The 25,716-nt window shown below is 49.4% G+C and overlaps 1 protein-coding gene across 1 annotated transcript; it reads right to left on the minus strand.

The window, feature by feature from the left end:
* Positions 1-873: 873 nt before the first annotated feature.
* Positions 874-25,663, minus strand: CDC42EP3 (CDC42 effector protein 3). The gene is made up of 2 exons (XM_045287047.1): positions 25,580-25,663; positions 874-2,876 (listed from the first exon to the last, which is right to left on the minus strand). The coding sequence occupies exon 2, from the start codon at positions 2,664-2,666 to the stop codon at positions 1,905-1,907; it is 762 nt and encodes a 253-aa protein (XP_045142982.1). The 5' UTR covers positions 2,667-2,876; positions 25,580-25,663; the 3' UTR covers positions 874-1,904.
* Between the last annotated feature and the right edge of the window lie 53 nt (positions 25,664-25,716).

Here is a 25,716-nt window from a genome sequence, read left to right on the forward strand (position 1 = left end):
AATTTACTTCGGATGCTAAGGTGACAGAGAACGGTCACAGGTCCAAATGTGGTGAGAATCAAAGTAACCGTGCGATTCTTTCAGGGATACAGTTCGAGAAGAAAACAACGTTGAAAGACTAGAGTTGGTGGTTATTGTGTGCAAATGTCTGTCCCCAGTTGGGGAGCATGCAGGTGGTTGACAAAGGAAAAAGAACCAGTCTGTACACGTCCTGTTCCTGTTTGCTTAACCAACATCCTCGGCATCTCCCTTGAGGGGGAGACAGCAAAGGGCAAGTGCTCACAGGAGCTCCTGGGTGGTATAAAAAAAATGGTTAATACACTCACCTTCTAACTAAATGGTGGGGGTGGGGGTGGGGCGGGGTTGTGTTCAAGCCACCCAGAGGCGCCTAGGAGGGGCCTGGTGATCTAAGTCCTACAAAGACCCAACCCATAGAAAACCCCATGGTGCACTGTTCTACTTTGACAAGAACTTGGTGGCAAGTTGTTCTGTTGTTTTGTATTTTTTTCAGTGCTTTCTTCAGCCCTCTAGTTTCTAAGGGCTGATCTCCGGGAAATATTGGCCTCCAGGGAGGGCACTTGGGTTAGAGTGTTTACTGCGCAGTATAAATGAAGGAAACCGATTCACAGAAACGAACCGAACCGTGCCAGAGGTTGGCATCAGGGTTGATGCTACAAAACCTCCAACCTGCTGTGTCCATTTCCCTCCACTCCAGGGGGCCTCATTCCTCAGATCTCACACTTGCAGGAAAGAAAGTTAGAGTGGATGGAAATCATGTTTCACCTGGTTTTAAAATCTCATGCACACTTTGGAGAAGCAAATTTTCTAGCCTTAGGCGTAAAAGAAAAAAAAAAAAACCCTTACGTTCTTGGGTATAAATAAGCAACGTTCATTTTAATGTTTACTCTTTATTGTGTTGCATGAAGTACCTATGTAATGCAAGTATGTACTGCACGAACACCCATCTCTCCATAGACATCGTGTGGTGAGGCCCAGTCTCTGCAGAAGCGTCGTGAACAGCCTGTGCCCTCACACTGTACAGGTCAGGGCGGACTGCTGACAGGAACACGGCAGGTGAAACCAAAGAGAAGCAAAGAGAGACGCCGAGCATGAGCACACTGTTCCAAACACATACGCACACTGCTCGTATGGACACAGGCCGGGTGACATTGGATGCTGCATCTATAAAATGTAGACTCTGCAATAGAAAGCCGAAGGCACATAAAAATATATTTTAACTTTAAAAATAACTTAGTTACAGTAATACTTGGCTTTGTGTCTTACCAACACGTAGCTGACGGTCAAATTTTGGCAATATAGATATAACATATAGGGAATATATAAGAGCTACAAGAAACGTCCCCAAACCCTTAACATTATGCAAATGTGAAAACGGGGAAAGATTTTAATACTGGAGAATTCGCTCTGGTGAGCCCAAATGAGATAATATACAAAAGCGTCTAGCAAAAAAAAAAAGGCTTGAGTGTTAAATAATCTTGACTTCCTCTTGCTCAGAAAATGCCGGAGTCCTGTCAGGCTCCATCCCGGGGCTCGCCTGGCCCTTCTTTAACAAGTGCCAATCCTGGCCAAGCCAGGCTCCGGCCTTGATGTCTGCACACAGAAATGAGAGTTGACCCTCAGCAGTGCCCGCCCCAAGTGGGCTCTGACTGACTCATTTCCTCTTTTCCCCAAGACAGGTTTTTATTGTGGTTGTTTTAAACGTGTTGCAGACAGGACATAACACAATAGGTACAAAAATATCTCGCAGGAACGTCATCTTAGGAAACCCACGGTGCGCCTGATTGCAAATCCAGCCCTTGACGCTCCCCTGCTCCCCTCTCCGACCGTGGCTCGTTTTGGCTCATGGGTCCCTTTCACCTCCGGGGACCAGGGCAGGGGGGCTGTCACTTGTTTTTATCCATGACGTTTAGCACTTCATCCAAGAGCGAGGGCCCCAGGTCGAGCTGCAGGGAGAGGAGGGAGCCGGTCAGATCCGAGAGGGACTCCTCTGATGTCGTCTTTGCCTTGAGCTTGCCCCGGGCAGGCTGGTCAAACAGGTCCTCAGCCGGCCAGTCGGAGTACTGTTCCGAGAGGCTGGACGAGTGGCTGTCCCTGCCCTGACTGGACTGAGAGGCGGACCCGCTGGAGCCCCAGGAAGTGTCTGCCTGGTGGGTGCTCCCATTCTCCAGCAGGCTTCTTTGCTCCGGCGGCTTTTCCTCCACGACAGGCTCACAGCTGAGCCTGGGCAGCTTTGCTGGCCCGAAGGACTCCTGTTTGGAGTTGAAGGTCACCTGGGACAGTAAGGGCAGCATGAGTGCTTGGGACCCTCCAATGGTTGGGAGGGAGATGGCATTTTTGAGCACGGGGGAGGGTGTTTCTGGGAACATGGAGTCAGAGGTGCTGTTGGCCCGGAAGAACTCGTTATGCCCCGGGAACTGGCCCAGGCGGGCTTTCTCCTGGTTTCCAGGTAACAACTCATAGTTGCCTTGGAGAAAGGAAATGTCCCCAAAAACGTCGTGCTGGCCCTCCTTGCCAATGTGGATGGTGTGGCGGAAGTCTCCGAGGGGAGGGCTGATCATGTCGGGGGACAGAATGTCCCTCAGTTTAAATTTCTTTCCTTTCTTGTTATTGGCAGCTTTCAGGTATATCGGGGTCTTGGCTGGCATTTTGGAAGTTGAAAAGGTCTATTTTGTGGAAGAGAGCGAGGACCACTTCCCTCCAGAGGCTGTACACGCCCCCAAAGTCCTTTTGCCAATGCCAAGGAGCGGTCACATCACTTTCTCCAAGCAGACGGGGCGGGGCCCAGGAGAGCTGGGAGCCAGGTGGGGCGTCCACGAGAGCTGCTCACACCATCCAGTCCTTTCCACACCATGGACCTGGAGGAACAAAGCAGAGGCAGTTACACACTGGGGACTGTGCAGGGATCGCGGTGGTTTTGTGTGACTGGATCGATTCCGACTGACGGAGTGTAGGTGGGGTGGTGCCGAGGCTGGGACTTTGACCGAACTTTCTCGTTGCTTTTCCATTGCCTGTGCCAAAAGTGAAAGGTGTTCCTGTCTTATTTATTTTGAATCATTTTATTGGGGGCTCCTACAACTCTTAACACAATCTATACATCAATTGAATCAGGCATGTTTGCACATAGGTTGCCCTCATTCTCTTCTAGACATTTACTTTCTATTGAGCCGTTGGTACCAGCTCTTTTTTTCTCCCCCTCCCCTCCCTCATAACACCCCAGTAAGATTGTACATTGTTATTATATTCATCTCTCACACCGACCGCTGTCTCCCTTCCCCCATGTTTTCTGTGGTTCTGGCCCCTGTAGAGGGGTGCATGGCTATGTGTCGATCACTGCGATCGGTTCCCCGTGAAGCGTGTTCTCACAGAGGAACTCAATCAGTAATAAACAACTGACCCCCCAGCCCCCAATCACACTACAAACCCACCCTTCCTGCTAGTGTACAGCCAGTCGGTGACGAAGCTGGGACAGGAGTGCACATTGTGGGGAGTGCTGAGCCCAGGATCTGGTGGCCTGAGACGGAGGGAGAAACAGAACAAACTGGCTGCCAGGTCTGCGGCTCCTGGTGCTGCCACCTTTACGGACTCTGACTTACTTCAAACGAATAAATCTATGTGAAGGTGTGGAGCTCACTTCCCGGATTAGGCTACATTACAGAAGGCTTCTATCTCGGCCAACCGTCAAGACTCCCCCCCTTGCTGGCTAGGAAGACGCAAGCACACGTGTTGTGAGGGAGCCTGTGGAGGTCAACAGCAAAGAGTCTAGAAGTGTCCCTGGTCAGATTCTGATAAGATAAATCACAGCCCTGGCTGACACTTAGATTACATACAGCCTGAGCAGACCCCAAGCTAAAGGATAACTAGCAGGTATTGTTTCCCCGTCACTAAGTTTGTGGAAATGTGTACACAGCACCCCACCTCCGCCCGCCCATGTTATGTTATATCTTAAGATTAGAGAAGAGCTAGAAGATGTTGGAAACTGAGGCCTTTATGTTAGAAATGATAAACTGGTACACACAGCACCATGCCTTATCAGTTGCAGAGGATCCTCTGCAGCTGCATCAGCTGACACTGGTCCCGCTGCGGGATCCCCCAATGCCTGCGCCGCCACTCTCTGCCCCTCGGCTCCACAGCCTGCAAAAAAATACCCCAGGGCTGGGCGCGACATGTGCCTGCAGCAGCTGAGTGCTGTCCCCGTCGGCCCTTTCACAGCAGTTTAAAGTCACTGCCAATAGCAGGGGACAAGAAGTTTGCTCTCCCACCCTCTGTCACAGGGACAACTGTTTGGGGGGTGGGGAGGGAATGGGCACGTATCTGCGAACAGAGCCTGCCAGCAAGCGCATGCTCCAGGCCAGAGAAGGAAGTGGGATGGACAGACACCCAGCCCCACTTACCAAGGTGGCATGAAGAGGTGTGTGCCCATGCACAGCAGGCTCATCTCAACACTGCCCAGGAGAACTCGTTCCAAAAAACCCTCCAAGCTCCCTGCCTTCAGGTTGATGCGGGCTCACGGCGCTTCCCTAGGACCGCGTGGAACTGTCCCTGGAAGGCCCTGTCTTCCACCCGACAGGACTAGCTCCCGCCCCTCCTGTTCTCTGGAGCCTCTGCCAAGGCCCAAGTCAAAGGAGCCAGGTAAGGCAGTGGGTGGGCAACTGCCAGGTCAGCAGTTTCAACCCCCTCACGATTGCAGGAGACAATCACACTAAACTCACTGCCATCAAGTGGATTCCGACACAGACCCTGTCGGGCAGGGTAGAACTGCAGGCGTGCTGTGTCTGAGACTATAATCTGGACAGGGCAGTTCTACTCTGTCCTGTGGGCGCGCTGTGAGCCGGAATGGATTCAATGGCAGCGAGTTTGGCTCGGCTTGGTTTCGGTATGGTAGTGGGTCAAAAAACTCCCTGAGTGTGCTGCCCTCTCCAAGGTGCCCTGCCGGCCTAAGGACACAGAGTGGGTTCGGTGGCCCATTTCCGGTCAGGAGCATCAGAGACACTGTGGTTTCAGGAGACTCAGCTCTAAGTGCAAAGATGGGAAACCCTAGTCAAGGGATCTGTGACTTGGGCCTGGTTTGTGTTCTCTCTCTCTCTCTCTCTCACACACACACACACACACACAATTTTAGTCCTAATTTGGTTCTTATAGTAATAATAAGCTTAAAGGCTGGGTCCCCTTGCTAAAACATCAGCACTTCCTTCTGGGTAAGTACAAAATGCACGGTTCCAGCCTAGGGCCCTGCCACCCGCCCTCCAGGCTTCTCTGGATACAGTGTGGGGGACCGGCTGCAGAGGTCTGGGGGACAGCCCTGATGGCCTCAACACACACAGCCAGGAGGGCAGGTGCCATGCAGTGTATTCGCCTCACTCAGGGTGGCTGCTGGAGCCTACTGAGAGGCGCCGTGGAGGACTGGGACTGTCGCAGAGGTCATCCGTCTTTGGAGCAGTCCTCCTCTGCCTGCATGGGGCTGCCGTGAGTCTGAGTCCCCTTGCAGACAACTCACAATAAGGAACAGGCTGCGCTTTCTCAGAGCCAGTGCTCCTGGGTGAGCTAGGTGACCGCAACGCAAACGTCTCTGTGGGGAGATGTGAGCAAAAGCCACCGCCCGGTAAGGAAGGCAGTGTGTGATATAAGAAGTCCTTGGAAGAGGACCAAGGAGCCTCAGGTGGCACAGCGGGTTTACAAGTGGTGCTGTTAACTACAGTCAGCAGTTCTAAACCACCAGCCGCTCTGCGGGAGAAAGATGAGGCTTTTACTCCGGCAAAGAGTCAGCCTGAGAACCCACAAGGCTAGTTCTACTCAGTCTTACAGGGCTGTGATGAGCTAGAATCGAGTGGATGGCAGTTAGGCTTTGGGGGCTTTTAAAAGAAGGCCAGGCCTGGCTGCTGGTGGCTAACCACGGTGGCAGTAGCTGAGTGGGGATCAGAGTGGGGACAGTCTGAGCTGGGGGACACCCAAGCAGCTTTGCTCTGTGCCCACAAGGAAGCCGTGCTTGCAGGAGGGTGGCGTGGGAGAGAAGGGCTACCTTGGGGGGCTTACAGGCCAGGAGGGCATGACTAGATGCTGGCATGAGAGCATTCTGGGCTTGCAAGCGACCATCTGCTTGCTCCTGCCCAGAGTCTGGCATCAATATAACTCCTGGGCACTGACCCTTCCAGGGTGCTGACCCACACTCAGCCTCTCTTGCCCTTGGCCTCTAACCTTTGTCATATACTATGGACTAGGCTCTCGGTGTCCCCGTTTGTCTCCCCCCACTCTCCCTGCCCCTTGGCCTGTCTTCCAGCTATAGCTCTCTCTCCTTTACCTCAGAAAACTCCTCCAACCACAAGTTCTATATATAGCCCTCTCTCAAAACCCTTCCTTGACCTGAAATCTGAACTCGCCGACCAATCCGCTCCATGTTCTTGGATCTGTGTTTCTCCCTTAGATGACAGAGGCAGTGGTCACCTGGGACACTCGGTTCCTCTGACAAGAAATGCTCCGGTGCCTGGGCGCTGGGGGGGATTCACCCAGAGAAGGGCTGGACTCCTCAGCGAGGGGGTAGGGGGAGCCCTAGAGAGGTGGCTGCTGGGCAGGAGTATGGGCCGCGATGTCCAGTCGGCAGTGGACAGGCTCCCATTTACAGGCACCAGGGACAGAACTCAAAGGGCTCCAAGGCCCCAAAGTGCCAGAGAGCTGGAGCCAGGTGTTCCTAAGACAGACTGAGTAGGGCCGGCGTGGCACTAACCTGTGGCTACTGAGCCCGTTCTGACTTATGGGGACTCCAGGTGTCAAAAGTCCAGCATGTGTTCTGGATCTCCAGGATGCGGGTCACCAAGCCTTCAAGCCTTTATTCCGAAGTGCCATGGGGGGGGGGGGGGGGGTGTTAAACCCTAGGCTTTAAGTTAGTCATTGAGCACCGTTCGTATGACCCAGAGACCTTGACTTGGCAATTCTCTTACTTGTGACTAATTTAAGCAGAAATGACAGTGGCAACAGCAGAAATATGCACAGCAATAGTAGTTCAGCGGAGGAAAGAGTGAGAGGCTCTTTGTTTTATCTCCTTGTTTCTCCTTTTGTCAGCAGACACTGAAAATACCAGACAGGGTAGCAGCACGAGGAGGTGGAAAAACAGGGGCCACGAGTATGGCACCCGGCAAACCCAACTCTCGTGGCTCTGAAAGAACCAGGAGGCCGGAAGGAAGCGATTCCATTTATTCTGAGAAAGGAATGTTTGGTTTGCCTACTAACGATTCTTAGATGAATTCCTAGTGGAGCGAGAGACTAAAACATGTCTTGCATCCTGCGAAATAGGTTGCACAATGTTAATTAGAAACATGTATGTATAAAAATAGGTGGGATAAGGGGGGCCAGCGCTGCCCAGAGAGACCTCCTGGGTGTTTCCTTTCTCCTGCTTCCCGGGAGGGAGTCTGCGCCTGGTTTCCCTCTCTGGCTTGGCCGTCTGTCCTATCCTCCCAGGGCACCTAGCTCCCGACACTTTCCACTTTGCAGCAGTGCATCCATGCCACATGCACTCAGCACATCCATGCCGCATGCACTCAGCACCATGGCCCCACCTGGGCTCTGAACAGAAACATTAGAGTTCCCCTTGATCAGCAGTCTTAGGTAAGGATGACTCACCTAAGTACCCTCCCTCCACCACCTCCCACCCCCTAGCCATGTTTGGAGAGCTTCCCTCTCAGCTAGAAGAGGCAATGACCCCTGCCCTGCGAGAGGCTGAGAAACCTCACAACACTGCAGCAAGTGACCCAGGCCTCCGAACATTCGAAGGGATAAAGGCTCCCTGCACCTAGCAGGAGCCAAGGTCACCTAAGTGAGAAGGAGCTAAGGAACTACACAGGTTCAAGAACACTCAGGGGGCATGATCTTCAGGGACCTAACGAACTCTTGGATTGTCAACAGATGAGGGGATAACTTGTTCTGTAAGGCCCTAGGGACCCAGAGGGCCTCGCACCCATAGGGAAAACAGATTTTTGGCTTCGCCAGGGAAGACCTCCTCCCCCCACCCCCCCACTCAATAAAGCCCTCAAAGAGGCAAACATGTTGTTCTTGCATTGACTGGACTCACAGTGATCTCATGTGGACAACTGTTCTATAAGGGGCTCTTAGGTGGTGCTGTGGGTTCAAACCACTCAGTGCTGAGGGAGAAAGATGAGCCGGTCTGCTCCCATACAGATGACAGGTTGGAAACCCTAAATAAGGTCATTATGAGACAGAATGGGCTTGATGAGAGTGGATTTTTTGTTTTGTTTTTGGTGAGGGCACAAGGTGGAGGACTGCCAGGACTTTCTTCGGCAGTACCACTCGGGGAATTGGAACCTCCAGGCTAGCTGTCGAGTGCTATGTGCCAACTGTACTCTCCAGTCACCACAGTGAAAAATCCAGGATTCACCCAAATCCGGTGGAGGGCACCAGGAGAACCCGTGAGCATGGGGAGAGGCTGCCATCACTCTGAGACCCACTGGAGAGGCCCTCCCTCAGGGCCCCAGCCACTGCTCAGTGCCTCCCAACTCCATGCCACTTTCACCTACAGAATGCGCAGACCACCCCCTTTTTATATTTGACAAGGTAGTGATTTTCATCAGCCACATGAAAGGAACGTGGCACAGAAAATCACATGTATTCAGATAAGAATGAGTTATGTCCTCGTCCCAAACTGGTGGACACCGCTATTGGATTCTCAGGACTGCACTTTTCTGAAGACGACAGCGCTCTAAACGCTAACAGATATGACAACCCAGCCTGCGGTTTCAGAAACACTACAGTAGAGGGATGTCAGAGAGGTGCTCCTGTCAACCAGCTTGCAAACCTCGGGAGCAGCCATTCCCCAGGTCAAACAGGAATGTGAAAAAAGATCAACCCACAGTACTAAGAATCCAACACAGACCTTCAACGACAGTCCAGGACAGAAAGAGGTGCCACCAGAGAACACCCAGTAGACAGCACCCTGAAGGGATACTTTTCATCTTCCCAGTCTATCTTCTTCCCCGCATTTGGGAAGATAAGAAAATGCCTTTTCATTTTTAGATTTGGATCCTCTTTCCCCACTGTCTAAGCTGTGGATGCAGCTAGCTACATGCTGCAACAAGGGCCAACCTCACAAGCCTGGGCCCAGCAGCCCGCTGTCAGCAACACGCAGTGCCAAGAGGCGCTGGTTGTGTCTTATGATCCCCCTCAGAACGTCTATGACACACAGCTTCTGCCGTGCTTTACAAGTGCACTTTTCTTTTATGAGTCAGCTAGCACGGGCCTTTATTTTCCATTTACAACCCCGAGTACACAGAGACCCACAAATACCATCGGGGAGACTCGCTGCTCACGTGAGTAGACTACTTGCAGTACATTTATTTATGTGATCTACTTGTCCCATCTCAAAGATTCTTAAGAAGCAAAAGAAAACGACAGAACAGTCACTTCACACAGTACCAAGTCACCACTTACGACGAGAGCCTGTCATGGCCTTTCCCCTGTAAACATGAGTTACTGGGGAGGATCAAACATGCACCCCATCCCTGGTAGTGGTGGTGGTGGGGTGCTGCAGACTCTCAAGATGTCTGGCTCATTTACATGAGACTCGGCCTCAGGGCTGGTCACAAGTACCCGTTCCTGCTTTCTGGTTGGGGGAGAGAACGTTCCTGCTTTCTGGTTGGGGGAGAGAACCGGCAGGTCAGAAAGCCATACAGTGAATCTGCCCGTGCACTTAGGAAACTAATGGATCCGCAGTAAAAGATGAGGCTTTTGCTTCTGTAAAGATTTACAGCCTTGGAAAACCACATGGGTAGTCCTACTTTGTCCCACACGGTCGCTAGGACATGGGATCTACTTCATGGCGGTAAAGTTTTCTTTTCCCCCTTGAGTGATGTAAAGTACATAAGTCTTCCATCAGTTTGGGGTTAGAAACCATTTTGAGTTGTAGGAGCACCGAATGGTCCAGGCTAGCAGGCTTGAGCATCCTCCACTGTCCTGAAGCTGATTCTGACTCGCAGTGACCCTACAAAGCTGGCGCAGTGATGCTGCAATGCAGCTGATTACTTAATGCAGCACCTCTTCCCATTTGGTGATGTGCTGTAACTTCTAACCTCAGACTTGTGGTTATAACCCTATTTTGGAGGGAGTTATCTGTTAGGCGAATGAGACAGGATTGAAGTAAACAGAAAGAGTGAGGAGCATCTCAGTGCTTTCTGTGACTAGGTAGGTTAACCACTGACTTAATGTTCACAACACATCGCTGAGACAACAGGTCAATCCCAATGTGGAAGAGCTGGAATTTCGGTCTTTGCCGACACCAGTCAACCACTGCCTACTGAAACACAGGAGAGTGCCAACAGCTGGCTCTATCTCTTGATGCCTGCCAACACCAGGGAGCAAGATGCACTTTGTGGTCCCAGGAGAGCAGAGGTGCTAACCACTCACCTGTCAGAGAGGAAGTAGCTTGATCCTAGACACCAGGCCTGCCTACTTGGACTGAGTAGGGTTTGCAATGGAAAGAATCTCAAGAAGAATTTGACTTCATGGTTTAACATCAAAAGAGGCAAAGGACTATGATTTTAACATCATGAAATTCCTCTCAGCCTCAAGGAGAGAAACTCATATCCTGTTTAGAAAATAGCGGTACACGCTGTGAATTATTTTCCCAAAGGAAGCGCTAGCATGGGGTCACGCAAAACCTCGCTGCTTTCACTGGGGCAATAGTGCCTTCCCCGGAGGCCAACGGACACTCGCTTCCCTGGCAACTCTCCGAAACGAAGAACTCGGTGTCCCTTACGTGCAGTGTCCTCCCAGTGTCTTACCACTCCTAACATCCTCCCCGACCTGGGCTTAGCTCACTTCCTTCCTGGAGGAAGTCTAACTTACCTCATGCACTCCAGGCTTACGGCTACTTTGGGTTCATGCAGCATTTATAGCTTAAATGCTGTTATTTTCCTGCCTTCTGCTTTGATGTTTACTCGCCAGGTGTGTGGTAAACTCCAAAGAATACGCAAAAGTGCCACCAACGAGAAGTCCTGCTGACCAGTCTGCTCCTCCTGCTGGGCCAGCGACAGGGCCTCCTGTTGGCCTGTGAACACCAGAGACCCTCACGTTTTGTTGGGTCTTTTCATTTTCCCTCAGCTCAGCTCAACGGTCTGCAAATGTCAGTGTGCCAGAGCTGACGCGCTGCCTGTTTTGGTAAATAAAATGTCCCGGGCACACCCATAGCTATGCATGTATTTGGTGTCGACGGCGCAGTGGTTCCACGTCTGGGGACACATTGATGGCTGTGACTCAGGATGGTGGCGGGCAGAGGCCAGGGTGGTGTTCAATGCACAGGGTGGTCCGCCACAACAGAGAAGCTGCTGGTACTGAATGAACCCACTGCCATCTCATTGCCTGCAGCTCATCGTGACCCCTGGACATAGTGGCAGTGTCCCGTGTGCATTTCCGAGGCAGTAAACCCATGCAGGAGCAGAGAGTCACATCTATGTCCGGCCGACTGACTCGTGAGTTTCAACTAGACCTTGTAGTTAGCACTCTGCCCACCCCCGGGATCCTCCTGTGTTTGTGGGTTTGCACTTGCCGCGTCTCACCGTGTGTGACAGGGGAGTGAACCCGTCCAAAGTTCTCCGAGATCAACTTGGAGATCATCTTGCAGACGCGGATGGTCACTCCTTTCTCCGGTCGAGCAGCGGGGTGGGTTTGAACGGCCAAACATCAGGCTAGTTTTCGAGAGCTTAAATGTTTGCACTCCCCACACGTCAGTAGTGTAGACTCTCATTCTGCAGAATGGCTTCTCTTGTGCTCTCAGCACCAGGACAGGGATCATGCGGCCCATCCCACAACCCTCAGCAAGCCCCCTGTGAACACAGCCTCCCCCCGAGCGCCAGCTACCACCGCTAATGAGACCTTCTAAGTCAGCAGCTGCAAGCCCACACAGGGGCAGCGTCTAGACCAGTCCAGCTCAAAGTGTGGTCCGTGGACCAGGGCCAGTCCGTGCTAAAATGGAAATGACGTGTTCAGAACTTTCTTTAGCAGTGGTTCTCAACCTTCCTCATGCCGCCGCCCTTTCATACAGTTCCTCATGTTGTGGTGACCCCGAAACATAAAATTATTTTCGTTGCTACTTCATCACGGTCATTTTGCTACTGTTATGAATCAATGACTCCTGTAAAAGGGTTGTTCAACCCCAAAGGGGTCATGACCCACAGGTTGAGAACGGCTGTCCTAAAGCCATTTGGCGTTTCCCTGACAGTCATTTCACTCAAGGAGTCGTAAATGAGTTTGGAGTCGTCACCATTTGGCGTTTCCCTGACAGTCATTTCACTCAAGGAGTCGTAAATGAGTTTGGAGTCGTCAGACTCCTGTGTGGCCAAGTCGCATACTTGTAACCCGAAAGGAAAACAGGAAAAACAGAACACTAGTCCTTTGGGAAGTACAGACAGACTGCTCCTGAGAGGCCAGGGTGGCGGGACTTCATCTCACAGACTTTAAACCTGCTGCCAGGAGAGCCCTGTCTCTGGAGAAGGGGGTGTTTGGTGAAGTAGAGAGACAGTGAAAAAGAGGAAGGATCTCAAGGAGATGGACAGACACTGGCTGCAACAACGGGCTCAAGCCCAGGAACGACGTGAGGCTGGCGCAAGACCACCAGGCAGTTTCCCTCCATTATGCATAAGTCTGAGCTGACTTGATGGGGTCTAACAACAAGTCCTACAGGGATAGTTTGCGAGGCACCAGGCTTTCCTCCCCATGGCCTCTGCTTCTTCATCAGGCCCATCATACTCAGTACGACCCCAGGGGAATTCTTTCCTTCCCCTGACTCATTCTCCATAACATCCTATCTCCCTGCTTCTCTCTTCCTATTCATGCCCACTGGCTCCATCTAGCCCCTAGCCCACTTGGGCTCTCTCCAAAGGCATTTTCCTCCTCCTCACCACTCCTTCTGCCTCAAGTCTGCAGCTCCTCCCTATACTTTATCTTACCTGAGTGAGTCATCTACAAGGCTCAGATAATCTTGTCCCACTCAGAACCTTACAATGGCAGGTTGCCATTGGAGATAAGGCAGATTGCTTTAGCAATCTAGTCCCATCCCTGCAGCAATATCTCTGGCTAGTTCCCTAAGGCCTCCTAACCTTGGCTATGGCTTTTTGACACCCTTGCACAGGCGTTTGCTACCTCGCCTCCCCCTTGTCTGCTCATTGATGCAATCCTTCAACCAGGTGCTGCCTATTTCCCAGGTCCCTGCCTTCTCAGGCTGACTCAAGCTTGGTGTCTGCCAAGATCCTCTAAACCCCAAAGCACCAACTAGTTGCTCTGGAACCATTTCAAATTCATAGCAGCCCCATAGCCCAGTGTTACCCTGCCCCACAGGGTTTCCAAGGTGGTAAATCTTTACAGAAGCAGACTGCTCCTGTGGAGCAGATAGTGGGTTCGAACTGCCAACATTTTGGTTAGCAGCCAAGTGCTTAACTACTGTGCCACCAGGGATCCTTCGGCATGCCCACAGACCAACCACACAGCCTTCTGAGGAAAAAGACCTCTTTCTATTCATTAATTCATTCCCATCGAGTCGGCTCTGACTCATAGTGAGTCTTATAGGATAGGACAGAACTGCTCCTGAGGGTTTCCAAGGCTGTAAATCTTTAATGAGAGCAGAAAACTTCATCTTTCTCCGGGGGAACAGCTGGTAGGTTCAAACGGCTGACCCTTCAGGTAGCCACCCAATGTGTCCCTCACTGCCACCAGGGCTGCTTACCTTATTGCGAGTAGATGCTAAATAAACATTTGTTGAGTAAATGAAGGATATTGAAGGAGACTGCTTCTTCTTCAACTCTACCTGTTGACAATTCAGGTTGGAGTCTTTCTATGACTTCTGGGGGTTTGGGGTGGGGTGGGGATGGGGATTGGAAGGAACCTTGGTGCTGCAGTGACTAAGTGTTGGGCTAAGATCCAAAAGGTCAGCAGTTCAAAGCCACTAGCTACTCTGTGGACAAAAGATGGGGCTTTCTACTCCCATAAGCAGTAATAATCCCAGAAACTCAGGGAAGTAGTTCTGCTCTGTCGAAGGCAGGGTTGCTATGAGTCAGCAGTGATTTGATGGCAGTGGGGTTTTTGCTGCTTGTTGTTGTTGTTGTTCTTGTGGGGTGGGAAGGAGATCAAAACATTTAACAAGGAGCTATAGGGCCTTTTTATGTGAAGGGCTCTCTTCCGACCTGTAAGTCATTTTAACCTTTCTGTAGCCATGCAGAGTAAGAATTTAGCAGCGCATCAATGTAAGCCACAGTAATTCTATAGGCTCATACGGATCTTTAGGATTAAGGACATGAAAACTTGTGGACCTACTGCTTGAAAGAGAAATGACTTCTGCCCATGACTGCAATGTGCAAACAGGTCACAGAGTGTGGCAGGTCTCCAGAAAGAAGTGACAATACATTCCCAGAATGCAGACTTGCTAATTATATTTAAGTCACACTTAAGGGTGGGGGTCCTAGAGAAACAATAAGCCTGCTCTCTTGACCTTTCTTCAAAAGGAAATGGGTTAGGTGGGACTCAAGTTCGTCCAAGATGTATATGGGAAGCTCAAGGGGCTACAATAGACATTCTAGGACCATATAATTATATAATTATATATATATATACACACACACATATAAAATTAAACTTTACCACAATATATTTTAATTAAACATTTTGTTGTGGATTAGGTCAAGATTTACAAAGCAGATCATCAGTTTTATATACAGTAATGCATGTATTTGTTTCAACTCATCCACTGCAACCCCTTCAAGGTTCCATGACTTATCCCATTTCCTATGCTTCCGGTTTCCATTCCTCCTCCTTTTCTAAGCCCCCTGTACTTTATCCTTGGGTCAATGCTGCCCTTTTGATCTTAAGTAGGTCATTATTCTAATATGGAGACAGATCAGTTCCAGACCTGAAGGGTGAACAAGGGCGAGAGTCTTGGGGGTTTCCTCGTCTCTATCTGACTAGTAAGTCCTGTTCTTGCTTATGACTGAGCTCTATCCCACTCCATCCAGTCCCTTCTAAGACGATCCTTTTCAGAGCAATTGGGAGTACTAGCTGGGTACCATCTAGTTTTTCTGCTCTTAGGGTTGTGGAGACTGGTGTTAGTTTGGTCCTAATTGTTTTCTTGTCTTGATTTTTTTCACTCTTCTCTCCTCTGGATGAGGAAAAGACCAATAGTTGCACCTTAGCTGGCTTCTCACAGCTTTTAATAAATACTCCACTCGCCACTCACCGAAGACAGGCATAAAACACTGTCTTTATGAACTTATACCTGACACTATGGTTCTGATCCTGTAGGCCCAGGGACTCTTTCCCTCAAAATGTTTGGTTATGTCTATGAAGTTGGGCTGAGTATGTTCCCTGCCTGTGTGTGTATGCATTCACCTACTCCCCCTCCTACACCTGTTCAGCCTGCATGTTTACCCAAGTATCTACTTATAGTTCATCACTATTGAAGGATTGTATTCATGAGTATTTGGCTCTGTTGTCCTTAACTCTTGCAAGCCTGCCCAGACTCTCTAATGACCAAAACAGCCATTTCTTTAAATGCTGTCTGGGGGAGCCATCAGTAACACAGTTGCAAATGGGGCTACAGATTCCTGGCACCTGTGGGATCAGAAGGGGTGCCTTGGTGGCCTAAGTGGGTTGCGAGTTGGGCGGCTAACTGCAAGGTCAGTAGTTTGAAATCACCACCTTTTCTTTGGGAGAAAGGCAAAACTTTATACTCCTGGAAAGCATTAGTCTCAGAAACCCAGAGGGGCACTTCTACCCTGTCATATGTAGGGTCACCATAAGTCAGAATTGACGCCATGACAGTGAGTGGGTTTAGTTGGTTTGGGGGAGTGGGGTCAGAGCACGGGCTAACTTCCCATATACACGCAGGTGCCTTCAGCTTCCGTTCTTGAGAGCAAATGGGACTCCCGAGTTTGGAAATCATGGTCATCAGTGCTGTTTTAATGATTTCTTGCAGCGGTGTCTTCGATCCCTAGAGCTGCTATAACAGAACCTACAAGTAGGTCCTGGCTTAAACGAACAAAAATGTATTGTCTCCAAGACGGGAACTGAAAGTCCATGAGAGGATCTGGGCTTTAGAGGAGGGTCTTCCTTGTAGGCAGCCCTGGGGCTTTCCTGTGCTTGTAGAGGGGTCCTAACACGCTCTCTTCTCCTTGTGTGTGTCTTCTTTTCCCTCTCCCTCTATGGCTGCATTAACATAATGAATAAAATATGTATTTCCAAACAGAGTCATCTTTACAGGTGTAAGGGACTGGATTCCACACAACTTTTGGGAGGGGATATCACTTTATCCATAATAATAGGTGTGTTTTTAATAGTAGTCTAAATACAGAAAACAATGCAAACAGTCTAAACTTCCCCCAAACTTCCTAACCTACCCTATCTTATGGAAAAAAAAATTTGGGGTGGGGAATGGGGCAGAACACAAGCCATTTAAATTTAATTGCATCTAAATTTCATTTTGTTTTATTAGTATGAGAAAAGGTGTGGAGGCCAATGGGATAAATGATCATCTCTGATATTCTGCTTCTACGTCAAAGGGGCTGGGGAGGAGGAAGAACCTCAGCTTGGTGATGGGGCAGCACCATTAAGCTTTCGCTCAGCAGCTCTGAGTTACTGGTCTTCTGATAGGTTGCTTAGGGCCACCCTGACAGATACTTTATTGGGCCTTGATCTTAAAGCAAGTATCTAAAGAATCTTATTGAGAAACTGACTAGAAGTCAGGGCAGGATGAAATCCACAGGAACACACGGAATAAGCATAAACAGGAAGTTCTGTGTTTGGAGTAAAATCGCCTATAACCTTGGCTCTCAGTTTATCACTGCCACCATGAAGCGCCCTCTGGATCTCAGGTTAGTTACAGAGCCAGTAGTAAGTGTTTCCCTTTCCAAGTCATTTGGTCAATGGAGCCCATAAGTAAAGGGAGCAGTAATTATTATCATTTATTGCAAAAAAATGAAAAAAGCAAAAACCCCTTGAGCCATAAGAAACCAGGGGGCCCGGGTGGCAGAGTGGGCAAGGCACTGGGTTTCTTCCCAAAGGTAAGTGGTTTGGATCCACCAGCCCTTCTGTGGGAGAAAGATGAGGCTGTTTGCTTCTATAAAGATCTCCAGCCTCACAAACCCTATGGTGCCAGCTCTAATCTTCCTCGTGGGTTGGCTCACGGCAGTGGGCTTATAGATGAGAAACTAGAGAGGCTGTAAAGGACCGGGGGACGGTCCTTCCCATTTCTTTTAGACCTCAGGATTGGGACATCCAAACTGGCATTTAGTCTGAGGAGTTCCCAAGGGTTCAGGTACCAAATGTCAACTTCCCCATCTGAGGAAGAAAGGGGATCTATGTGAGAAGCCCCTGGTCACTCCATCCACTCGGCACAGGCCCTGTCAGCAGTGGGGGGGTTGCAAGTGAAGCCTCTCTTTTCCTCCCTGAGCCACTGCTGATGAGCCTCTTCACAAGGATTCCACAGAACCCAATCACCCTTCAGGGAGGAATTACACCCAAAAAGGCAAACACCAACATTATTCTGGAAGACATGCCATTGGGGACTCATCTGAGAGCAAGAAACCTGTTTCAAATTTGGTGCTAAGTAAGGCATGTGGCTTCAAAGGCTTCACTTCATGAAAGGCAGGCTTCCGAAAGATCACCATCACATGCCCTGTCCCCAACTGGTCACTGCTGTTTTCATTCCAGGGATATAGACGGAAGGCACTATCCTGGGAACTGAGGTTATACCAACAATACTTCCAAGGAGCTTACATTCTGCAGAGACAGATGGTAAAGACATACATACATGACGAGGGGCCATACATTCATGGTGGCTCAAGCGAGAGGCCAAGGCGGGCTCCAGGAAACACAGCCTCTACTCTTTTCAGACAACTGAGAAGAGTGTGCCACCCTAAAGTGAGAACGGATGCCTCGTGTCTGGCTCGGACACGATGGGCCACTTTTTTCATGAAGTCTTATCAAACAAAAATAATCTAGGCTCAGTCCCCATCCTCAGGGACTAGGCGGTCTAAATAAACAGCCACCCAGAACCATAAACAACCATTTGAATGCAGTAATTCACATGCTTCCTAAAAGAAAAGACTTCCTCTTCCTTATTTGGGCATGTCAACAAAAAGATGACCTTCAATGGGACTGATTGACCTAGTGACTGCAACCCACTCAAAGTCATAGAGTGGACTCTAACTCATAGCGGCCTTATAAGCCAGAGTTGAATGCCCCTATCGTTTCAGAGGCTGTAAATCTTTACAGGAAGATAGTCTTATCTTCCTCCTGAGGGGCTGCTGGTGGTGTGGAACTGCCGATCTTGTGGTTAGTGGCCCCTGGAAACACAAGAATAGGCAGCGTGGCGTTCTGCAGTGGGTAGGGTGACTATGAACGGAAGCCAACTAGAGATGGCACCTAACAACAGAACAGCAAAGGGCTACACCTGGAGAAGGGGCCAAACGCCATGGACCTACTTCCGAATAAAGAGAGGAACAAAATATGACGGTAGCCTGAAGCCGGGAGCTAGCTTCTCCAATCCCACACACTATGGTGGCCACCCACGGAAAGCCAGAGCTCTGCCTCATGATGGGCGGTCAAAGGCTTAGAGCCTGTCTCCTGCTGTGTTTACCATCAATGTTTGAAAGCCTGCACTGACCCTCGGCCAAGAAAGCTAAAAGCTAATCATGAATCAAGTATGAAGGGGCTTTAAAAAGTTTGGGGAAGTCCCTTCTGATTCACGTCCCTGTCTCCTTGAACTTTTTGATGCCCCTCGGACATTCCAAAATAGCAAAGCCATGCTCCCCACAGAATGTCTCTCCTTGTATAACCATGTGTGGAGTCTAAATGATTCTGTCTGTTTGACCAGACAGACCTTTCCATGAACACACAGCAGTAACCTACTAGCGGCCTAACATGTCTGCAAATACAACCTTCTAGGATGTCGCCAGAACATGATGGATGCCCAAACATGTAAGCTGTCCAAATATCGGCCCGACTTTGATGTGCCCTGGCTTTCTATGCTTGCTCAGGCTGCTCGGCCAGAGGTTCGCACGGTCTGTTTTCCAACCTTGGGTTTTACATTACTAGTGGCACGTCAGCTACTGCCCATAGGTGCCTCTGATCCCTGCTCCCTGGATTCGACAGCTAGATACTCTCTACAATCATTTAGCATTAAATGCCTCATCCGCCACACACCGGGAAACAGCTAGGGATGGAACCTACGCTTTCTGCAGCACCTCCTACGTCTTAATTCTCCAAACGTGATCAAGCAGCAGAGCGACCAGGTGTCTGTCGCATTTCTGGTGCGTTCTGTGGGTCTATTCCTATATAGCCTGTGGTTTTTCTGGGGCATCCTTGGGCTCCGCCAGCCCCAGAGGGCACACTGTAGTGTGTGGCTGTCTTCTGGCTGCTTTTCCTGCCTGTCTAATCCTGCCAGCCGCTCTGTGGGCTACATTCGCCGAGACACTGGACGCTGTCCCTCAGAGGAGACTCGCGTACACACTGGCATATGAAAGGCTCTGGAAGGTCTTGCCTGGAAACTTCAGTTTTCCACAGAATGCTTTCCTGGTATTACTCACGTGTCACCGTGCACGGGGCAGCGCTGCACGCGCTAGGAAGCTGCAGGTGTGTGACCTCCGCAATGTCGTTTAACCAAGAACCAGAGGCCAAGAGGCGAGCAGAAACGTTTCCGAATATGGAAGTAAAACCTTAAAACATAATTCACTGAAAATGGGTCTTTTTCCAAATTGTATTTCAGACTTGGGCGTCCAGAGAATTCTGCCCCTGACTCACGACCTTAGCAATCAATCACTACCATGAAAACTCTAGCTGGGAACTCATCAAGCTTGCAAACCATTTGCTGGCTATTGAGAAATAGTACACATTTTACTGTCAGTGCTGATTCATATTTATAAAATTACAGGGCTAGAGTTTACCAACTGACACCTTAATGTTGGACTCAGTTCATCACTGATTTCCGCTGAAGCATGGCGTGGCTGAAGGGAATAGCAAGGGCCATCCAAAAGTTCTTGGGAAAACAGGGCTGGAAGTGGAATTATTTCACAAACTCTTTGACGCCTCCTTGGATATCAATAACAGGAAGGTGATTTTTATTTTTTTAAAGTAAAGAAATACATTCGACTATTGCTGTAGAACTATTTGGGTCCTCAAATTAGCCGTTCTGGTTGCAGGCAGCGGTCTGGTTTTGTAACTTTTAAAAAGAGAGGGGCAGCACAGTGAGAATTCCAAATGGAATCGGACAGTTCCAATACTCTTACCCTTGGAAACAAGGCAAGGCGGGTAATTGCAGGTGGTCCTTGGTGGAACCCCTGCTTGTGTCCGAGCACAGTGATCTGAGCAGACACCTACAACTTAGCACACACTCACAGCATCAAAGGCAGGGAATGCAGCTCGGGTGAGCCGAGGCCCCCTCTAGGTTTCCAAGGTCTCCTCACTCTATCTTTCCCACCAGAAGCTTATCTCGTGGGGCTCAGACATGAGCGGGACTGGAATGGGGCCCTGACTTCCGCCATGGAAGAGTCAGTGTTGTCCTGCTCCACTTACTTGCAGAACTTCCTTTGTAGCTCATCTTAGAGCAAAATCTTACCAAATATGCATTGAATAAATACTGAGCGCAAGGCCAGACGCTCTGCAGAGGCAGTGGGTTGGTTACTCATAGGGCTGCTAGCTGAAAAGTCAGCATTTTGAACCTACCAGGCAGAGTCTCTGGGTGGTATACACAGTTAATGGGCTCGGCTACGAAGTGTAAAGTTGGATATTCAAGTCTACCTAGAGAGACCTTGAAAGAAAGGCCTGGCGATCTACTTGAGGAAACAAAAGAACAATTAAAAAGTGCCAGCCACTGAAAAGCCTATGGAGCACAGTGCCTTTCTGAGACACAGGGCTGCCATGGATTCAAGTGCCAGGCATGGAAGCAATGACAGGTCCCTGGACTGGCACACTCTGTGCTTGACTAACTGTCCTAGAGAGTTGCTTTCATGGGAGTTAAAACAAGACCACCCCAGGGAGTGCAGCTCTACTCTGAAGCTCGAGGAGGGGCAACAAGTCTTATTGGTTTGTTTATTTACTCAACAGATGGACCTGGCATTGTCAGTGTAACTCCTGGTCTCAAGGAGGCAACTCCCCAGACTTGGTTACTGGACCCTGCATCCCATGACGCTCTCGGGCAGTGGTTCTCAACCTCCCTAATGCTGCGACCCTTTAATACAGTGCCTCGTGCTGTGGTGACCCCCCAACCATGAAGTTAGTTTTATTGCTACTTCATACTGTAATTGTGCTACTGGTATGAATCATAATGTAAACATCTGATAGGCAGGATGTATTTTCATTGTTACAAATTGAACATAATTAAAGATAGTGATTCATCAAAAATAATATATAATTATATATTGTGAAATATTTATTTCTAATGACAAATAAATGAAACTTTGTCTTGAAGCATGGTGTAGCATGAGTAACAGTTTTCATGCTGGGTTCTCGCATGTGGGCGTGTCTGCATGTGGGCGGACCCCTCTGCAGACAGATAGAGGTTCCTAAGACCATCGGAAATAGGTGTTAGGTGACCCCTGTAAAACGGTCGTTCAACTCCCAAAGGGGTCGCAACCCACAGGTTGAGAACCGCTGCTCTAGGGCTTCTGGAGGCAAGGAGAGAGTTCCCACCAGGGCCCCGCTTCACCTGACGCTGCAGTTCCATGTTCCTGGCTGTGGTACAGCTTTTCTCAGTCCAGAGCCCCTCATTTGTACCTCAGAAACGTCTGAACGCAGGGTTTGAAATAAGGACTCCATTGTTTTAAGTCGGGCAGGTGGACGCATGGTCCACTGCCGGAGAAGGCCGTTGCCTCACATGAAGGAATGTTCATGATCTCCCTTGAAGAAGAAACGAATTCAGGTGTATTCCCGAGGCGGGCGATCACTGTCATTGCCCTTCGGTGTGTGCTGCTGTGAGCCCTGGTGGTGGAAGCCCTCTGCTACTAACAGAAAAGTCTGCTCTCTCTAAGGTTTATAGCCTTGGAAACCCTGTGGGATCCCAAGACCCTGCATAGACACAACAGCAGTGGTAAGAAATGAGTTCCTTGCCAGAGGCCAAAAGCTAGAGATTCAGATTTAACAACATCCCTGCCTTATTTTACCCAAAAGGGGTGGTGTGGCATTTAATACAAGGTCAAAAAGATCTTAATTCACACGCTGATTCTATTACTTACTTAGCTGTGTGACTATGGCCACGTTACTAATCCTTTCTGAACTTGAGTTCTCACCTGGTAAATAAAAACAATACCATCAACCTCCAAGCATAGTTGTAAGGATCAAATGATAGACCCCCGTGTTAGGCAACAATCGTTAACTCAGGCAACATTATGTCTGCTCTGGGACAGGCTCGTTATCTGAGCTTCGTATTTATGCTTCACCCACTCAATCGTGATAGTACCATCCCTATTTTATAGTGGATAAACTGGGAGAAAAAAACAGGTCAAGTAATTTGCCCAAAGTCACAAACAAAAGGCCAGATTCATCCCTGCTCACAAGTCTGACACTTGTCTGTGTCAAATACAAGCCTCAGAGGGGAAGAGACATGAGCCCCGCCCCCGCAGGCAGGCATTTGAATCTGGGCTCTTTCCCATGCCCTTTCCCAGAGAGCGGCCTACTTTCAGGTACCATCAGTCTCTTATAGGAGGGGGCTTCAAAATGTGCGAGGAAAAAGGAATGAAAAGATAAGGGAATTTTCCCATGAATTTCTTTTGAAGCGTCATCTTATATGTACGGACCAGGTTGTTAAATTATTCATGTATGCTTGGGTGTTTCTTACTGTGTGATGTTGGCAGTTATATAACTGGACTTCACCCTCAGTTTTCACATCTGTAAAATGGAGGTAGTAACAGTTCCTCCTTCAAAAAATTTTGTTCAAAAAACCCCACAAAAAATCTCAACCTAGTAAAGGTTGAGAAGAGCCGCTGACTCACAGAACAGGGTCCAACCAGGAATGTACCTTTTGTATCTAGTCATCACCAGGGGGGTGTATCAGGACTGAAGCTACAGTGCTTGCTAAAGGGGATGGGGCAGCCAGCTGAAGGTTCGAATGGCTACCCTTGTTCTCTGGCAAATATGCTGCATTAGAAATAGATGTTCTTTTTCAGTCAATCAATGAAAAGAAAAAGAGGCCTGTTGGATTCTGGCCAGAAAGAACCTAGGCAGGGCCTAAATGAAATCAGACTCAAAGTAAGAATTTTAACAACTGAAAAAAAAAACCCAGAGTGGGCTTCCTGGTGACTTCTTCAGGGTTTGAATAGTATTCCACCTACTGGATCAGTGCTACGACTGGGACCCTAATGGGCAGAGAGCGAGTGAAAAATTTATGGCCTGGTAAAAATCCTTGGGTGATATAGGTTAAAGCAACTTGATCCCCGACGCTGTTGAATACCACCAGTTTTATACGTGGAAGAGGGCAGCCCTCGTGAACATGTTGGACATAAAACAAAATGCCACATGAAAGGAAATGCTGGAGAGCAGATAGAGCAAGCGAGCTCATGTGAACACTCGGCGGTAATCTTTATGGCTTTGTACTTACTCATCTTGCGCCACATTTAAAATTCACAATAAAAGGCACAAGCCGAGGGAGAGGGGGGCAGCACTATTACTCTTGTCACCGCCTTTCCACATGCCACTGAGACACAAAACAGGGTTTCACCACTCGGATTGTGAGGGAAGGGGGCATTCATCTTGCCCCATGTCTGTAGCTGCTGCCACAGCCACAGTATCATGGTTCCCATTTATGGGATTAATCATGTAAATCTGCAGCAGACGACACCGCTGGAAAACAGAAACTGCTGTGGATCCCCCCACCCAGTGCTTCCACATTTCTCCTCCAGGGCCCTTATCTGGGCGCCCAAAGGCTGATACTGAACATTTAGTCAATGGGTGAGGCCTGTTGAGAAATCTACATGCTCTGGGAGATTTCATGGATAAATTTCAACCATTCCTTGAATACACATAACGTCTTGGCCCTCTATTTTCCATGTGACAATGCTAAACACTTCACAAGGGCCCCAAGTCAACTCTCGATGCTGAAATGTTGAGGAGTTTGTGCTGCACGCCTACCCTGTGCTGTCTGCGTTTAACTGCTAACAAAAATGCACCACCTAAACCCCTGGCCATCGGTTCTGATTCATAATTGTTATTAAGAGTTCGTAAAAATTACCGAGAGTATCAAAGAGACCTCTGGAACGATCCAGAAGGGGAAAGTGGCATAAGTTAGAATGGTGTATGATTCTTTTAGGTCATTTCAGGGATACCAGTTGGGATATCAGGTAGTGTTCTATTAACTGTTTGCTAGCCAGCTTCCTGGTAAGCCTTTTGTCTTTCTTTCATATTAAGGGGAAATCCAGGAAGCTGACTTTGCTATTCAAATACAGACATCCTCTGCCTGGCCACTTTTTCTGCTGTTTAAAGGCAGCACCCCAGAGAAACTCTTCAGATATTGAAAGGCCTAAAAGCTGGGGGGAAGGAATCCTTGTGTTCTCTCTTTAACACATTCATCAGAATCCTCCTCCTTCCCAGGGACTCCCTCCCGTTCCCCTATACCCTCCACTCCCCCAAATACATCAAAACTGTTGCAATGCCGCCCTGTCATTGCTATTCCCGGCCTCATTTTAATTCATGCACTTCTTTCTTTTTTTTTTTTTTTAAACAAAATGTAATTACTTGACTGTCAGCCCGGGCTGCACTCTGGAGCTTTTACTCCTTTCAACACAGCTGCGCTCCGGGCTTTGATGCTGCTGTCTATGCGGCTCCTCTCAGCCACAGCCTGGCTCTCCGTAATGTAACATTCAAGTGCATATTTATTTTTAAACTGACCTCTCCTAGACTGTACAGTATAAAGGAGGTCCTGCCAAAAACGATGCTACTTTCTATTTATAAGATGAAACACATGCCTCCCCAAGTCGGGAGGGGGGTGGAGAATCCTAATTCTTAAGAGGAAAATGACTGGCCAGATCCATTCATCCTCACGTGGCTGATACTTGCCTGTGTCAAGATTCTTAGTTTCAATGAGACAGATTAGAAGATGGGGAAAAAGGGAGAAAAAAAACACATTGAAAACGCGTCAGCTGTTCAAAAACCACATTTTAAAAAATCATCTGCAGGTCTCTCATCTGAGTGGAGAGGACTTCGGGCGGGTACTGCCTCGCAGATGGGTGCACCCGTGTGCAGTTCTGCCTGGTGCCAATCCTCCAACAGAGGGGCGCGGCAGCCATGTGTGGCTTTTTCTCAGATGGAAAAATGCTACAATGTGCCCAGAAATGGCTCTGTCCACAGCTCCGAGAGGGTGCGGTGTAGGCACGCAGCTCCACCCTGAAAAGTGGTGGGCACGAATGGCGGAATGGTACAACCTGGGGGGTGCTGTCCGGACCCCTGCGGGTACCCGGACATCAGCTGGGAAGGCCATGCCCTCCCTCTGTATCCCCGCTCCCCATTCGTTTCCAAGCCCAGTTCGGAAGCAGCCACGGACGGACAGACACACATGCAGACAGGCAGACAGGGGTTGGCAACAACTCACCAGGTCCTGGGGATCCCAGCTGGGGCTCCGGAGCCCTGCGCCGACGCCCCGCCGACAGCTCGCCGGCTCGCCCGCTGCGCACAGACAGATCCGGCCGGGTCGGCCCGACGCGGCCACTGCTCACAGCTGGCCTCGCG

This window comes from Echinops telfairi, unplaced genomic scaffold, assembly GCF_000313985.2.
Source record: "Echinops telfairi isolate 266 unplaced genomic scaffold, ASM31398v2 ScPeMD7_10;HRSCAF=50, whole genome shotgun sequence".
NCBI lineage: Eukaryota > Metazoa > Chordata > Mammalia > Afrosoricida > Tenrecidae > Echinops > Echinops telfairi.

Excerpts from the sequence above, each read along its gene's own strand:
- CDC42EP3 (XM_045287047.1), bottom strand. The coding sequence starts at position 2,666 with ATGCCAGCCAAGACCCCGATATACCTGAAAGCTGCCAATAACAAGAAA.